This window comes from Rhinolophus ferrumequinum, chromosome 15 (genome assembly GCF_004115265.2).
Source record: "Rhinolophus ferrumequinum isolate MPI-CBG mRhiFer1 chromosome 15, mRhiFer1_v1.p, whole genome shotgun sequence".
NCBI classification, from domain to species: domain Eukaryota; kingdom Metazoa; phylum Chordata; class Mammalia; order Chiroptera; family Rhinolophidae; genus Rhinolophus; species Rhinolophus ferrumequinum.
This window is the reverse complement of record NC_046298.1, coordinates 34009753-34027558: the sequence shown is the minus strand read 5'-3', so window position 1 is coordinate 34027558 and position 17806 is coordinate 34009753. Positions and strand designations below refer to the sequence as shown.

The window sequence follows — 17806 nt, the reverse complement described above, 5'->3', positions numbered from 1 at the left end:
TTGTGGGGGCACATGACGGATCACTGTGCGCAGTGAGGAGCCACCTCTGAATGGAGAGCTTCGGTCCTCGCATGGCAGAGAGCACAGTGCCAGCACGGGAGACTTGCCCCTCCCCCAGCTGTGGTGCAGGCTGGGCAGAGGCCGCCTGAGGTGTGGCAGCGAGGGCCGTGCACTTACGTGGTCCATCATCTGCTGGAGGCCCTGGCTGAAGGGGCGCCGTCCGATACCCGCAAGGCCCTCCTGAGCCTCAGGGAAGGAGACGGGCCCGATGCTCGGTGCCATCCCGAACTGCTTCACCATGGAGTAGGCGATGCGAGTGACCTTCCGCAGGTCATCCTGCGCCCCTGGGGCGTGGGGACAAACAACGGTCTTTCTGCTGGTGATACTGAGTCAGGGCACCGCAGGGACCCCACTGGTATACACCTGGGCCTGATAGCAGACACAGAGTCCCCAGAGGACAACTGAATCCTGTTACTGTTCCTTAAAAGAGTCCGGAAACTAAAAGAAAATGCTCTTTTGTTTAAAACACACCTACTCGGGGTGCATATTGGCATTCACTTCACTGGCAGGTCTCTGGCACATCTATCAACAGGGAACCCCAACATCACAGGGATTGAGCAGGGAAACTCTTCGGCCTGCTCTTCGGACATCCCAGTGAAATAACAGTTTGAGAACAGTGAAGTGGCTCGAATTACCAACAGTTAACCAATTAAATGTGTTTATCGTCTGCATGTAAGGAAGTTTTTGTAACAATTATTTTAAAAAGGCTTGCTTAGTTCCAAATCTTTGACCATAGCTCATCTTTTAAAAAAACCACTTAATGAAATTCAAACTATATCTGCACATCCTACTATTCAAATCCCTCCATCAGACTCACCCCCCTCCCCACCCAGAAGGGCTAATGGATGTAAAAGCACCGTGAGAACTCCAGACCCTGCAGGGCCAGCTCCTCACCAGAAGTGACCTTGTTGAAGGAGATGCTCTCTGACACGCGGCCCCCCAGGGCCATGCACATCCGCTCAAACAGCTGCTCTTTGCTGAAAAGGTACTGGTCTCTCGGGAGCATCTGAGCAAAGCCCAGAGCAGCATTTGTCCGAGGCGCGATGGAGACCTGCAGAATGTCAGGTGGCCGGAGTTAACAGGCAGGACAAGGGCTTTAAAGCTGAAGGTGGGGCAGTATAAGGTCTTTAATCGGAGAGTGTCAAAGCAGTTGAGCAAATCTGTGCTTTCCCGTTTTTATAACTAGAAGATGCTATAATTAAAGAAAACCAGCGCACACTATGGGTGTCTTCATCACATATTACTATGTATGTAAGTAAAGAACAAAGACAGGGCCTTTTAGGTGAACCAACCAGGAAGTGCAGGGACCAACACCACTGAGCACCCCCACACCCATGGCCCCCTCCATCACCACCTCTGCTTCGGGCACCCTGACCAGGAGGCTATGAAGGGGCACAGAGACTATCCTCGTCTTCACCTTCCCCCACAGCCCAACACCAGGTGTGTGCACGGCTCCAGGGGGACAAAGCCTGCGGCCTGAGAAACAAGGAGACGGACTGCTGTTTCTGAGGGTGACGGCAGCAGGAGAAGCACCTCACAGTCCCCCGAGAATCAGAAGAGGAAACTTAAAATCCAACACTAAAGTGAACTACAACTGAAAAGCCTGGAAATAATGACCAAACAGGAACTTCACCATCGTGCCCTAGCAGAGTATAAGCCTCGGGAGGGAGGTTTTCTGATCATGACTCGTTTATGACTTTTAGTCAACAAATGAAGCAAAATTTCTAAAAACAGGGCATTTTAAATTATTTACTTGATCGTGGATTTTTCTGCATTAATTTTTATTGAGATATTTATCTTGCATTGAAGTATTTATCTTGATTACTGAATTTTGTAGCATCCCATAAGTATCACACCCGAGGTGACTGTCCCACCTGACTCACCCTGGGCCCGGCTCTGATCACCTCAGTGACTGGTGCATACACTTCTCTCTGTCAGAAAACACTAGACTGCCAGCCCTCTGATGAGCATATAAAAGGAACTGGCCTGATCAACAGTGACTTCACCAAACACGACTAACAAACATCAGACTAACATCTGCTTTGCTACAACTAACACCACTGATTAACAGACCTTAACCACTAACATACCAGACTGGGGATTGCTCCACTGTTCCCCAGTTTGGGTCTCAGGGAACTGCAGTGCAGCTCCTTCCCAGCTGGTAGAACCAAACCACCTGCACAGGCTCCCAATGGCTCTACTCCCTCAGGTCTATATGGAGGGTACGATTCAATCCATGCCCTCACCTTGACAGACTGGGCACCTGCATCCCCAATATTTAGTTTTCTTAATGGTCATTCAAGCATCTCCTGGTCATGAATACACACATGTTGGAAGAGCTATGATATTACCATTTGATACAAATAAATTTTCATCAAGCTCACAAATGTCTACAAGAGTAGACATTTTTAAATGTATACTAAACTCATTTCTTTTTAAGCTTAGGAATCATTAGATGAACATATTTTAGAGTTGATAGTAAACTTGGCGATTCTTAACTCCAAGACTGACTGTAGAGGGGGTATGAGACCCCAACTAGTCATGTGACTTTCCAACGGTCATGCCCAAACTGGACCGCACTGGTTTAGATGTCAGACCTCCTCCTGCCCTACGCTTCCCAGGGGAGGGATCCTGCAGTCACCTCCCACCTGTTCCCCGGTCCACCTCAGACTGCGCTGTATCTTTACCAAGCGCACAAACAGGTGGCACTTCCAAAGTCAGCTTTGTTCCAGGGCCAGTTGGGGTCACAGCAGATCCTCCCGGCACCCGCCCCCCGACACCCTACCTTCATCACAGCCTCGGTGTGCTCCAGCAGCCAGCCGACCAGAGCGTGGCCTGACTCATGAAACGCTACCACCTTCTGCTCTTCCTTCGAGAGGATCGTGCTCTTTTTGGCTGTCCCTGAAAGAACGTCCAGGACCCTGAGTTCAGGCGCACTGATAAGCCTGCGTAAGCATATGAGGAACCTTCTTAATCAGCGTTGCAAGATTTTTTACCATGTGTCATCAAGGCAAGGATGGTCACCTCCTGCATCTGCCCCAAGCTGACACCCGCAAGTAGTCCTCACTGTTATTCCAATTTGAAGGGAAACTTATTAGGTAGGAGAGGTTGGAGTGGACCATGCTTGTTCCCACTTCCATAAATGATGGAATAAATCCAAACAGCTGGTGCAGGCTTTGTGGGTGGGGCTGCAGGGCTGACAGGATTAGCACGGGCCCATCTGAGCTCTAGATTTCTTGTAGACAGGTAGCTGCAGTCCCTGTGACTCTGTAGTTCTCTTTTACCCTGAGTAGCTGACCACCTTGGTGACTTTATCTTTTTTTTTAACTTCATTTTTTTTATTTTATATTGAGGGTGCAGTTCACAGTGGCCCCTGCGGGGACTGAACCAGCAACCTTGGTGTTATCAGCACCAGGCTCTAACCAACTGAGCTAACCTGCCACCCCTTGTGTCTTTATCTCTCATTTCCCCTGTTCAAATTACTGCTGAGGTTTCATTCACTGTCCCAGACATCCTTAGGTTTCCATTTTATGCAACTGAGTAAGCTCTAGGTTCAGCGTATGTACTGTATCATGCTACTAGCATCATCCACCACTATTTACCGTAGTCGTACATCCTAAGACACACTGGCTGTAGCAGAGGAACCATTTCAACCAGAGCGGATTATAATGAGCCCCTACACATGAAATCACAGCCTCACAAGATGGGCTTTTCCTGAATGCGAACGTGTTCCAGCTCAGGCAGTCCACCCTGGAATGACAGGAGAGCTCGTCTTGTTCTAAGCACTGCATACATGGGGGGCAGCATTCTGTTAGTATTTTCTCCAGTCTTTCCCGCTTTGACACTATTACTGTAAGCTTATCAATTTCCACATAAAAATAAATGGCTTATAGAAAACCAAATTTATAGTAAGAAACAGCAACTTTAGTCTTTTATATCCACACAAGTTCACACCTTTCCCAAGCTGCAGCCTAGGAACTTGGTGGCTTTTGTCTCGATTTTCACTCACACTGAGCGTGACGGAAATGCACTTCCTGTAAGGACGGCTTCTGACGGAGGGCTCAGGACCACATGCAGGCCTCACGACCTGTAAGCGTGGCCTGTGCTCCTCAAACAGCTGTAGGAAGGACTCCTTTCCCTTTTTTAAAATTGTCAGTGTCTTGAATTAACACTTTTGTTCTGAACTCGGTTCAAGGACAAGATGCACTGCTCATGTCTGGATGTTGTCACATGGAGCTATGGAAGCTTCTAGATGCTTTCAGTTTTCGTCCTGCTCTCCTCACAGAAGTCCACAGACCCCACTTCGAGCAGCAGTGCTTAATTAAGCACTGCCAGCAGCACCTCTTCTATTCCTGTACCGAGCAGAGTGCACGAGTTTCAGCAGAGATGGAGCTGACCGGCAGGGCATAGCCCTCGGCAGACATGCCCCCTCGTCCTCGGGCAGCAGCAATGTGTACCCCTAAAGACATGCACACTGGCCCATCCATCAGCAGTTGGCTCTCAGGCACCGCAACAGCTGATGGGCCAAGCACCACTCGCATTTGGGTTTGCAAGATCCTTTCATATTTCTATTTGAAGAGTGTGTCTGCTTTTCAAATTGAAATTTGCAGTATTTTAAACTATGGAAAAGTAAGTCACAGGGTAAAGCCCTGACTTCCAAAACCAGAACTACTTTATGTATTTCCCTCTCATCCAACAATTCCTTGCTGATCAGGTCCACCACGCCACATCTAAGTCTGACCCACTCCTTCCACGCGCCCCTCCCTGAGGGCACTTCTGGGGATCGTGCCTCATACCTGCAATGACGCGCTCGACGGCGTACTCAAAATTAGACGTGTCGACAGACGTGTGCCCTTCCCTTGCAGCGTGCAGTGCAGCTTCGTTGCAGATGTTCGCGATGTCAGCACCTGTCAGTGCAACAGGAGCGTAGGGTGTTGGCATGCGCCCTCGGGGCTTGAGAGGAGGAAGGAAGGAGGGGCCCACAAGCAGATGAAGAGGGGTCAAGGGAAGTGGTGCAGAAAGAGAAGGCCTGGTGAGGGCCGGGCTTTACTGGACTGAAGCCATTTCACACAACAGACCCAAAGAACCACCTCTTCTTCACACCCACTCCAACCTCTTCAGTCCTCCTGCCTTCTCCACTGCTTTACTACACAACTGTAATCAGTACGCCTCCATGTACCATCTTGTGTTCCATTTTACCTAATAGTTCATATACTGATGGCTAAGAAATTAAAGGCTCGCTAGTATCCACAAGATTCTAGTTAAGGACATTAAAAAAAAGTCCAAGAAATTATATCACAATAAAAGGGATTTTTGTTTACACTACTCTTTAAAATGAGAGCCATAAAGAAAAAAATCTTGATCTGTGATGTCTGTCTCTACGAATTAAATCTGAGACCATGAGTGACATGGCCTAGCTAGGGCGGCACCCGGTGGGAGCAGCGGTCTGAGCTGCAAAGGAACTGAAGAGGCCTGTGTGCGGAGCCCTGAAGACAGAACAGCCAGGACCACCCGGAGGGGACACAGGCTCAGTCTGATGAATGCAGGCAACGCAACCACTGGTGGGTTTTCCACCCTTGGAGGAAAAGTAAAGTGTCATGCATCCTTCTATCTCCTACCTGCTCTGTGTGCACAACCTCACTCCCACCCAGGCTGTGCTGCCCGTGGGTCCCAGAGCAGAGGGTGGAGGGCACCTGGCAGAGGCTCTGCCCTCAGGACTGACAAGAACTGGCCCGCGTACCGCTGAACCCTGGCGTGAGCTCTGCCAGACGCTGCGAGTAAAAACTGCTGGGCTGGGTCAGCTTTAGGGTCTTCAGGTGCTGTTCAAAAATCTCGCGCCTTTCCTGCCAAAGATAGGGGAGAGGACACTGTGGGCCTGGCTCGTCCGCTCCACAGCCGGGAGTCACGTGGGAGGCACTCTCTGGAGTTTCTTCATCATCAGTCACGACCCCAGTTTGTGAAACCAATTTAGTGCTACAAGCAGCATTCCAAAATTAAAAAGAAAAAAAGAAACAATAGAAAATAAGTGCATGGCACATAGCAAAGTTATTCTGTAGGACTTTGGATTCATGCACACCCTGTATGCTCTAGACCCCAATGTAAATGTTTCCTTAACAGTCAGGACGGTGGACAGGCACTCCTGCAGAAGCAGTGTCACAGGGGAGCCTCGCTCCACTTCTTGCACAGAGCAGCAGTTTGCGAGAAGAACCCAGAATGATCTCAGGGTGTGCCACGAGCTGCAGCCCTGTGCCCCTAGGCACGTACCTACAGGAACAATAAGCAGTTAACCAACTGTTAGGTTCATCTTCCAAACCCTGTCTACCCACGCGGGTCCCTACCACACACGTGACCCTTATCACCGCACACTGGGTTCCTCTCCTCTCTCAGGAGCCACCATGAAGGCCCAGCCACCCAGAGGTGGACGTCCAACCAGAGGCCTGAGACAGAGGAGGCTGGTGGGGCCCAGAGGTCACCAGGGCTTCCACCTGCTTTCAGGGCAGCTACACACAACTCATGCTCCACACTCATGTGGCACTAAGGACTTGGGCCGGTCAGGATGAGAATTCTGCGGCTCTCCAAAGAATGTGCTACAATGGACTGGAGACCAGTCCATTCAACCCCAGATGCTTAAGGATAATGGGAAAAACAACTTGGGTGAACAAAAACCAAGCTGCAAAACCACAAAAAGAGTGGTACGCCAAAGAAAGTCTGAACAGGTAAGCACTGGAGGGAACACGCGGCTGCATCTGGGCCAAGGAAGGCGCCCCAAGAGCACTGACCTGGAGTGTGGGGAGGTCGATGAAGACATGTCGGTCCAAGCGGCCTGGCCTCAGCAGAGCATTGTCCAAAATGTCAGCTCGGTTGGTGGATGCCAGAACGATGACATGGTCAGTGGTGCCCATTCCTGAGGGACAGACAGCAGCCTTTAGGGTGTGGGGTCCCTGACAGTGGCCTTCCCCAAGGGGTCCCCTTTCAGGACACAGGACAGACTTCCTGCCAGAGTACACGAGAGAGGACCCAGGATCAGTCCTTCCCTGAGAGCTTTCCACCAAGATCACCGCAAGAGCAAGGATTGGCCGGTTTTACTTCCCCAGAGGCAGAACCACAGATGGGAACCTGGGCTCTGCGGTCCAGGGCCACCCGTAAATCCACACAGCACCCCTGGAGGTAACTGCTAACGGGGGCCCGGGAACAAGGGCACTCCTCTCACTCCATCACGGCACTTCCTTGGGCGAAAGTCACTACTACGAAGACATCTGGAACAGTCTACCTCTAAAACTTGGTCTGAGGGCCTGCGTTTTGTGCCCCAGGTTTCTCACACGAGAATTTAAAAGCAAGTCCAGAAACCATCCCAGTGGCCCAGATCTGCAACTGCAAAAACACATTTATGAAGCAACCAGGAAAACCAGAGCCTGACTGAATATTAGATGCTATGAAGAACTTAAGTTATATGATATCATGGTATTTCTCTGAATGTGGAGAAATACATTCAGAGCATATAAGATTCAGAGCATGTTAAGATTCAGAACTTTGAGTTGGCTTCAAAAGAAGCCACTGGGGAGGAGGAACAGAGAGGGGCGTGTGCACGGACTAGGGCTGGCCAAGTACCCACAGGACGGAAGCTGACCTGGGACACGGGGGCTCACTATACACTTCTGCTTGTTTGGATGTTGGATGTTTGAAAAGTCCCATAATACAAAGTTTCAAAAATAAAGATAACACGATCTCTCTCTTCCTAACTTAAAAAACCCCTAATAAACTGACATTGACAAATATAATTTTGAACCACCAATAAAAGCCTGTTAACAAGTGAATTTAGAAGAAATATTACAGAATTAAACGCTGAGAGCGTGTCAGGCCCTGCCGCCTGACAGCAGACTGTCGTTCACGCCACTCCAGGATCCTGTGACAGCGGCGAGGGACTCAGCCGAGCATACCAGCTCAGGGGGGCACCCACCTCACCGAGGGGCTGACACCTATGTCACTGAGAAGCAGCCACCAAGACAGCCCAAACCATATCCCATCCACAAGGAAATCACTCCAGAACTTCAAAGAAACGTCTCATGGAGATGCGACATCACTCCCTTCTGGGTCTGCACTGTGGAATGGGATAAGAGAGGATGCCACGCTAAGTCCAGCCCCGTTTATGTGTCAAGAGTACAGAGTGCAGAAAAGTATCCACTTTGCCCATGCAAAGGTGATGTCTTAAAATTACCCTGACTTTTGAAACAAATTCAGCAACAAGAGTAGGCACCCCTGAGCACTGGTGAGGCATCAGCCCTCTGCTCCATTTGCTCTCACTCTAGTTTAAGTGAAACTCTGACGCAGGAAACTAGGTGGCTGGAGGAAGATGCCCTGGACAGATGCACCTGCATTCCCTCAGGGCTCCTTGTTGTATGTGTGGGGAGTCGGGGGAGACCCTACACCGCCATCCCAGGTTCGGGATGTCCCTGGTTCGAGAGACCTGCCAGGGTTCATCGCTCACATTTCTGAAATGCCTTTCTTCCACAGGCCAAGGTGTGAATACAGAAATCTGAAGTTACATACACAGAGCAAAAAAAATATGTTGAAAGCAGTAGGAACAGTGGGTGAAGAAGAAAAACAACAGCAAGGCAAGAAGAGTGGAAGCTATGTCAGTGAGCTCCAAGCAGAAACACCTTGAGCAGCAACACTCGAAGCTCTGCCATCACAAGTCACCTTGACCTCCCTGCAGAACTGACTCCTTACTCCCAGGCGTGGTCATATGGACCGCCTGGGCTTTTGTTTTTGAACCTTTGTATTCTGACTTAGTTACACATCAGGTTGCAAAAATGATGCAGAGAAGTCCTCCACCCATTTCCAGGGTGGCATGTTAAGTAACTACAGCACAATGTCAAAACCAGGAAATCCACACTGCACAGTCCCCAGGCAGTCTTACGTGCACTTGTTTCTCTGTGTGCGCCTCGTTCTCTGCAGTTTTGTCACACAAGATTCCTGAAAGCTCCACCTCGATCCAGACAGATTCTACCAGCAGGAAGACCTCCCTTTACAGTCACACCCTCTCCCAACCCACGTTTCTAACGCCTGGTAACCACTAATCTGTTCTCCATCTCTAGAATTCTGCCATTTTGATAGTTCATACAATTTGTAGCCTGCTGAGGTTGGCTTTTTTCACTCAGTGTAATTCCCTTGAGATCCACTGAAGCAGTTGCGTGTGTGAAATCTGTTAGTTTCTTTTTATTGCTGGAAGGAAACCTTAAGAAGGACATAGTAGAGTTTAACTACGCACCCACTGAAGGACATCTACATCTCCAGTTTTCAGCTATTACAAATAAATGAACATTGCTGCACAGGGGTTTCGCGTAAACATTCTCTAGGATGAGCACTCAGGAGTGTGTCGTATGGTAAGTGTATGTTTAATTTTTCAGAAATTGCCAGATTGTTTCCCAGAGAGACTGCACATTTCACATTCCCACTGGCAATGCAGGAGATCCAATTCCCTTCACATCCTCACCACCATCTGGTGTTGCCATGATTTTTCACGTGCGCTATCCTACGAGGTGAGTATTCCTTTCAAAATCTCAGCAGGGATCCAATACAGGGTGATGAAAAGAGAACTGAGTCTGGGTGGTGAACACACAATGTGATATATAGATAATGTAATACAGAATCGTACACCTGAAATCTATGTGCCTTTGCTAACAATTGTCACCCCAATAAACTTTAATTTAAACAAAAGAAAAGAAAAAATATTGTGAAGTTGGAAAAAAAAATCTCAGCAAGATTATTTTTGGTAGATATGAACAAACTTATTCTAAACGTGACATGAACAGGCAAAGGAAAGAGAAGTGCCTCCACACTGTTGGTCAAGAAAAGCACAGTGGGAGGACTCACACCATCTCTGTTGAGACTCGCTGGGCAGCTGGGTGAAGAAGGCTGCAAGGTGTGAAGCAGCACAGACCTGGAGACCAATCAGCAGACCAGAGGGCCCAGAAACAGACTCTCCCACACGTGCCAGCTATGCTCTGACGAATGTGCAAAAGCAACTCGGTGGATGAAGCACAATGCTTTAAACAAATGGTGCTCGAGCAACGGGACACCCACAGGCAGGAATAAATGCACCATGACCAAAACCTCACACCTTATACAAGTAGTCACGGAAAATGGATCTTAGACTAAACTGGAAAAGGCCATGTGAATGGTAGCTGGAGTTTTCTAATGACTCCATGCAGAGTCCGCGCATATGTCCTCTCACACTGTCTGACGTGGGCTCAGATGGACACGCCCAGCGCAGGGGCACTCAGTGCAAAGCCCGCTTTCTGCCAGTCAAACTGTAAAAAGGTGATTGCCTTCAGGTTGCTCGGCTGGGCCCAGTGCTCTCAGGTGTAGGTGCCCTTCCCATGTGGTCTGGCGGTACTGCAGGCCCCACTCTGCCTGACCCATGAAATCCCGTGGGGATTTCTCTTCCTCGGCGAGCTTTTCCCACGACCAGCACAGCATCTGCTCTGCGCTCTGTACTTCAGTGAATAGAAACTGCTCTTCCCCGAGAAGCAACAAAGACCCCTCAGACACAGCTGAAGAGCTGAGAATGCTTGGCTGTGTCTTTGCACAAAGGCGCTTGTTTGCTGCTGGCCTAGCCCAACAAGAGGCCTTCAGTCGGGGATTCTGGGCACGAGCAATCCTGGGGCGGAAGCAGCTCTTTTCAAGGCAGCACAGAGAGGCTCCACTCAGAGGAAGATGCCATCTGGTGAATGCTTCCTGGTGGGCTCAAGTCTGCCCAAAAAGGTGGTCTCTGTCTTCTGTGCAAAAAGCAATATAAGCAAAAAGAGACGTGCAGTACTTCCCAATGGCCCTGAGTGCTCAGCCACCTCTGAGTCCCTTCGTAATCACCAGGAATGATACTCTGCCACACACGGAAGGGGAGGGGGGTCCCTGGAACCTGGTCTGGAAAGTGCTCTTGGAGGGCCCCCATCTCTGAGGTCTTTAGAAAATTCCTCCTCAGGAAAGCTTGCTCTTCAAGGGGAAGGTGGCTCTTCAGATCTTGATTGTTCGTGCCATCCACAGTCCCTGAGCAAATGTTTATGGACAACTGGATGAAAGACAGAGACAGGCTGCAGTAGGTCTGCCAGGCAGCTCCAGGGGGAAGCACTCTTATGGCGTAACAATGCAGCCCTTTCCTCAGCTTTGTTAGAAATTACACCTAGATTTGAAATGCATAGGGCTTTCAGAGCTCACAAAATGCTTCCACATGTATCAGTCCATCTGACCTGCTCAACAACGTGAGGAATGGCCGCACCATGCCCGCGTGCAGCCATCTCAGTACAAATCTCAGCACCAGGGAGGAGGCGTGGTGACGTCACGTGCAGTGAAGGGCACGGAGACATCTGCACTGCTCCTGCCCCAAATGCCCAACTTGACCTAACTCTGAGGACACAGCACAGCATCACAGTGGGATGTCCTTTAATGAGAGTGGACTGTAAAAGTCATCACAAAGACAGAGACGGAGAAATGGTGCCAGGCTGTAAGAGACCAAGGAGACAAGACAACTAAATGTGACATGTGGGCTGGACTGGATCCTGGACCAGGAAAGGCACATCCATAGGCTGAGAGGTGACCCTCGTGGACACTGATGTCCTGGTCACAGCCATGTCAGCTTTCGAAAGCTTGAAGGAAGGTATAAAGGAACGCTTTAACTACTTCTGTAATGCTTTCGTAAGTCTGGAATTATTTCAAGACAAGAGGTTCAAAAACAGTTTTGCCCTCCGTCACATACAATCAAATTCGACTCGCTGTATGCTAGTCAACAGATACACATCCCAAATGGTAAGAACTCTTTAGGAAAAGAAACATACAAATAACTGGCTCTCTTAGAACCCAAAATACATCGAGAAAAAAGTGTCTTCCTCATCAATAACATGTAAAATACAACTAGAATTCTGATTAAAGCTAAAAATGGATTTTACACAGCTGGGACATGAAGAGGTACTTGTATACCCATGTTCATAGCAGCATTTTTCACAATAGCCAAAAGTGTCCATCAACAAATGAACAGATAAACAAAATGTGGTCTATCTATACAATGGAACAATTCAGCCTTAAAAAGGAAGGAAATCCTGACACACGCTGCAACGTGGATGGATCTCGAGGGTATCGGGCTCATTGAAATAAGCCAGTCACAACAAGATAAATACTGTATGAGTCCATTTACATAAGGTTCCTAGCGTGGTCAAATTCATAGAGACGGAGAGGAGAAGGGTGGGTGCCAGGGGCTGGGGAAGGGAAATGGGAGTTAGTGTTTAACGGGGACAGAGTTTCAGTTTGGGAAGATGAAACAGTTCTGGAGACGGATGGTGGTTGCACAACAAGAATGTAATTAATGCCACTGAACTATCTACTGAAAAATGGTTAAAATGGTAAACTTTATGTTACATATATTTCACCACAATAAAAATAAATATACCCACACACACTCAAAAAGAGGATCTTACAAAAGTAGCTCAAAAGAAAAACAATTCCATGTCAACTTTACTGGGTCATTTCTATTAAAAAGAAAAAGGAATTATGTGGAAGCCAGTCCAGAAGTCATTTTCAAGGCTAGGACACCCAGAACCTCTTTCAGTGTGACAGACACATCAGTTTCCATGAATATCCTGCTCTAACCTCCAGCTGGGTCACCTTTCAACCGGGCAGCATATAGAGATACACACAACAGCACAATCAACAGGGCTTATTCAAGATTGAAAAAAATATCACAGCCTGACCTGCAACTTATATTCTCCATTTTTTGCTTTACTATTGCCTTGACTTTTTTTAAATCAAAAGCTGTGTTTCTTGAGTGCAGTAAGATGGTGAATAGTTCTTAAACTGACCTTGTTTCTAGTTATTATCTGCTAGACAATGGTTCTTTGTGTGCTGACATGACCCTCCCCTGTGGCAGGTGGTTAAGGTGGAGAAACAATACAGACCAGTGACTGGAGAAAAGTTAAATGCCTGTGAGCGTCAGTATAAGGTTCTAGAACAACGAACACATGCAGTGCAAATCCACCTAGGAAACAACTGTTCTGAAAGAGTCGGAACCACTTCTTCCCGCACAGGAGCGGCTGGGGGCAGGCACTCACCGTCCATTTCCACCAGAAGCTGGTTGAGGGTCTGCTCCTCCTCCGTGTTGGAGAAGCCGGACATGGTGGTGGAGCGCTTCTTGCCGACAGCATCGATCTCGTCAATGTAGACGATGCAGGGGGCCCGGGCGCGAGCTTCCTTGAAGAGGCTGCGCACACGGGCAGCGCCCAGGCCTGAGGGGACCCAGAGGGCCAGGAAGCGGACAGGTAATGAGATAGGAACCCTACTTCTGGGCCAGAGCTGCCCACGAAGGATGATAAAAGCTCAGCGAGCATCCTCTCATGCACACAAAGCCAAGCCTCATCCCCACAGAGGTCGCCCTGGAGGTTGCCAACCCTCCTGGACTCCTGGAGCCACAAGCAGAAGCCCTTCGATCAACAACATCACCCAATTCTCTAATTAACATGATGTTTCCTGTAATACGGGTTTCATTTTTCCTTCTCTATTCCCCCCTTTCCTCATCATTCAGTCACCTGAGGGAGGACGTGTGAAAGGAGGGCCACCCTGGACAAATGGTCGGATGAGCCTGTCTGCAGCGCCCGCAGCAAAGCCTACCTCCAATGACCTCCACGAACTCCGGGCCAGCCATCGCCAAGAAGGGCACCTGGGCCTCCGTCGCCACTGCCTTGGCCAACAGTGTCTTCCCACAGCCGGGGGGCCCGAGCAACAGTGCGCCCTTCGGAACTTTGGCACCAAGCTGAAGGAAGCGCTCCGGGCTCTAGAAAAGCAGCAGACAATGCGACACTAACCTCAGGTGTTCCAGACAGAGTTTTCAAGAAACGACTCCCATGAAGGTCAGCTCAATACTGACATGAATCTGCTACAGTTCCCATGGTTCTGGGAGGAGCCAGGGTCCCAGACGGCTTCGGGTGCAATCAGTGATGGACTCTCCGCCCTTCTGCTGGTCGACAATTGTGCATTTAGCCCATGCTGACAGTTGAACAGCAACCAGCACGTGGAGCACATGCGTGTCCCCAGCTCAGCACAGGGAGCTCACCACGCAGCACACACATCTGATCGGTGCAGTTCTCCCCTCTCGGAGTGCGTTCCCACCCATCTCCCACTTGGCACCGGGCTCACCTTCAGATAATCCACAAACTCTTTGACCTCCAGTTTGGCTTCGTGCATTCCTGCTACGTCTTTGAAGCTGACTCCCTTCCCCGTCTTGCCGTCCACAATTGTGAAACGAGCCATTTTAAGCTGATTCTGGGCGAAAGAACAAAGGACAGGGTGTTGGGCGCTCCTACAGCGAGAAGATAAGCCCCTTGGTGCGCACTCTGCCTGTCCCGACCCTGCATGCTCACCTTCCATCGGCCTCTCGGACCTCCTCCCACCACCCAGAAGGACCAGCCCACACCCTCGCCACTCATGAAGACAGACAGCAGTTACGGTCACATTTCAGACATACAAGGAGAAATGTTTATTTTACATCATTAACAGGAAGAAGGCTGTCTAGCATCTAGCAGTTCGCCTTAAAAAAATAAAACCAAAACTCCCATATACAAACTACGTAATTTAACCATCTCTTTTGCATAAACTATCTTATTTTTCTATATGGATTTTCCCATTACTATGTGATTTATTTTTCTGATTGTAAAAGGAATGTCGTAATACTCAATTCTGGGGAGTCTTGGTAGAAATGTTAACAGAAAAGTTTTGGAGAGCAAATCAGGCAGGAGAGAGAAAGGTCTTAGTGAGGTGCATTCAACTTCAGCCAGTCTACTTTCAGGAAGGCACACTAGACAGGCAATTAAGACAGGTACTCAAAAGATGCATGTGCATGGAATTCATCAAGAGTATTATTTAAAAACAACAATAAAAATAAACAGGCAAAAATACGCAAGAGTTATCAAACTGGTTGAGTAAAATAGGGTACCAGCCCACGTGACTGTAATGGCACCCACTGTAATCCCACATGGCACACCATGCTGCCATTAAACGGGTGTAAGTCTTAGGCTACAGACACAGGAATACAGTCCTAATCTGAGCGGAAGCAAGGAGGTGACACTGCGTTCCCGCCCTGTCACAGTTCCCAGGGAGGAAGTAGGAGGCCACATACAGCCTGATAGGGCGGGGACGTGCATGTTGTAATGAATGCCACAACAACAGGAGAATACTTTTAAAGTGTATCACAGATATTCTTTTAAAGACATCCTTTAAAATTTCTCAGTGTCTTAGCTAGTAGGAGAAATCAAAAACAGAGTCCTACCCAGCTGATGCTGAAAACTGCAGAATAAGCTGCCCTATAAACTCCCTTGGCTCAGGCACCCCACAAGTCAGACAGAGGGGGCCTCAGTTAAAGCTGGTTACCGTACACCCTCCAGGCAGCCAAGCAGAAGGAAAGATGAGCTGCCAAATTATGGCTCCAGGCAGGCCCCTGCAATAGGTTAATTCTCACTTATTCTGTTGTTTACAGGGAAAGCATTCAGCAAGAACAAACACAGACAAATCCTAAGACCACAAGTTCAGTGCAAAATGATCTGTACAACTTACAAAAGCACTGAATCCTCCTTCCCTTCCCGTCATTCCAGCCAGACGGAAAATATACCACAGGATGGCCAGGCCAACTGCTGTCATCCCCAAGGCATAGAGGGCACTGGTGGGAGAAAGAGAGGCAGTTATAGGCTCAGAAGGCAGTCACGCCTAACAAAGGCAGGGACCACGGACATTTCAAACATGAGAAGAGCAACCCCTCCCTCCAAGAGCAATGTGTAGAATAAACGGTCGTGAAAATGGGTTTCCCTGTCCAGTTCTCACCAACTATCCTCTTCCATAGTTCTCAGGTTTTCCCAAACTGTCAGATGGCGCGTGGATACACTGGACATACAGTTATATTACCATGGCATGAAGCCAGAAGAACTGACGCCACACACTCAGCCTGCAATCTAGAACCTTGTGATAATTAACAAACCAACAAGAGCAGGTTTTCACGTTCAATATATTTTGTTTTCAAAAGTAGGCCATTAATTTTGGTTAGTAAGGCAGTAAGCCTGGAATAGAGAGTACACTTTATGGTGTCAGCCGTCCATGAAGAGGGGAAGCCACCCATCTGCCCTGTACCCTGTCATTCCTACAATAAACCAGAGGTGCAGCCTCAGAGCCCCGAGCCTTCAGGAGCCAGTGGGTTGTAGAATTGAGAGACCCATCATTTCACAGGCATGTTCACAGTCACTGGCACTCTGCGTCTTATCAGAATTACAAAGCATGTCCACAAGTAAACCTCTGTGCTCACGGCTTTCAGCCACTGTTGGTCCCAGAGTGCAGTCAGAACCCCAACTGTGCTGACTGATCTGCTCCTACTAAGGAGTCTGCAGTCCCTCGACACACGGGCCACCCCCTCACCCCCCCAGGCTTTATTTCTCTCTATAACACGGAACCAAGAATTTTTGCTAGCCATCCATGCTTCTCCCCTTTCTATTACATTTTTGTATTTGTAGAAGCCAGCAACCCCACAACGTGCTAAATTCAGAAATGCAACAGACAACTAAAGAAAGTGACTAAAACCAATCTCAACAGCCTCACACGTTTCCAAATTTTCCAGCGTTATGTCACTCACGCACAGGTTTGTTTCTCCTCCCACAAGGGGGTCTAGTTAACTGTAGGAAGGCCAGTTTGAGATTTTTGCTTGTGGTTTGTTTCTCACATTACAAAGCCAAGCCTATTTTAGTTCAGGAGCCAACAAAAATGACCAACATACTTTCCAAAGAAGCCTGTACGCTTATAGGTAACCGGGATCCTGTCCTTGCCTTCGATATTCAGCTCATCTTCAGCCGCTCGAAGCTTCTCTTCAAACTTGTCGATATTTGCCACCTGCATTCGGTACATCAAGGCCAGCCTCTGGGGGCAGAAGGCAGAAGGAACTGTGAGAGTGACAAATAGGACAGACTGCTGATCCCTCAATATACAGATGTCATTCAGAAACTATTCCACGTCTAGAAAGTTTTCATTTTCTCCAACATCATTACAACAAAATTTCAATAGATATGCTTTCTCTGTTTTCACTAATAGGAACATTTTAAGAAAATGGAGGGAGGCGTGTGTGTTTTACACTCAGCACCCTGCCTCACTCAGCCAAGTGTGCAGAGCACAGAGACACAGCCACAAGCCTGCAGTGCTGCATTGGGGATGCACAATTCACTTACTAAAGCGAGAAATGCAAGTGTTTGTGTTTAACCACTGGCTGAATCTGAAATTCAACTCAATGTATTTTTTCTCAGCAAACCTTTTCTGGATAGAGCAAAGACTAAGGAAGAATGAGCAGGCAGAGAGTTCCCTGAAGCAAAATCACCTCCTCCCCCAGGTACACAGGCCTTAGAGAAAGAGACTCAAAACCAGGCCAGGAGTCCACACTAGGTCCCCAAGTCCCTTCACGGTGAGTTGACCTGGTCACAGGGATGGATCGCTCCTGAGCTTGTCTGGAGCCCCCTTAGAAGAAACATCTGCAGAACCCCTAAGGATCAGAAGGACGGGTGGGGCGGGCCTCATTCTTCCCACCAGCACCCACTGTGCCACACCCGTCCCACTCATTTTCCTACGTGCCTGGTCCACACACTATCCAGCATTCAACTGTTCTAAGCTCAGATTCTAAACACACTCTTAGAATCGAAACTGAGCAACCAGATGTCCCCCTGGCTCTTAAGAGTTTCAG

General features: G+C 48.6%; 1 protein-coding gene across 1 annotated transcript in view; it reads right to left on the bottom strand.

Moving 5' to 3' along the window:
- The window catches only part of SPG7 (SPG7 matrix AAA peptidase subunit, paraplegin), a 30434-nt gene that overhangs the window by 2617 nt on the left and 10011 nt on the right, over window positions 1-17806 (bottom strand). Inside the window, exons 5-15 of the mRNA XM_033128843.1 lie at window positions 16856-16995; window positions 15652-15754; window positions 14239-14364; window positions 13714-13876; window positions 13158-13331; window positions 6840-6964; window positions 5801-5903; window positions 4857-4967; window positions 2846-2961; window positions 955-1111; window positions 178-344 (exon numbers count right to left, since the gene is read on the bottom strand). Of these exons, the coding sequence (XP_032984734.1) occupies window positions 178-344; window positions 955-1111; window positions 2846-2961; window positions 4857-4967; window positions 5801-5903; window positions 6840-6964; window positions 13158-13331; window positions 13714-13876; window positions 14239-14364; window positions 15652-15754; window positions 16856-16995 (1485 nt within the window). The remainder of the gene's footprint in view (window positions 1-177; window positions 345-954; window positions 1112-2845; window positions 2962-4856; window positions 4968-5800; window positions 5904-6839; window positions 6965-13157; window positions 13332-13713; window positions 13877-14238; window positions 14365-15651; window positions 15755-16855; window positions 16996-17806) is intronic.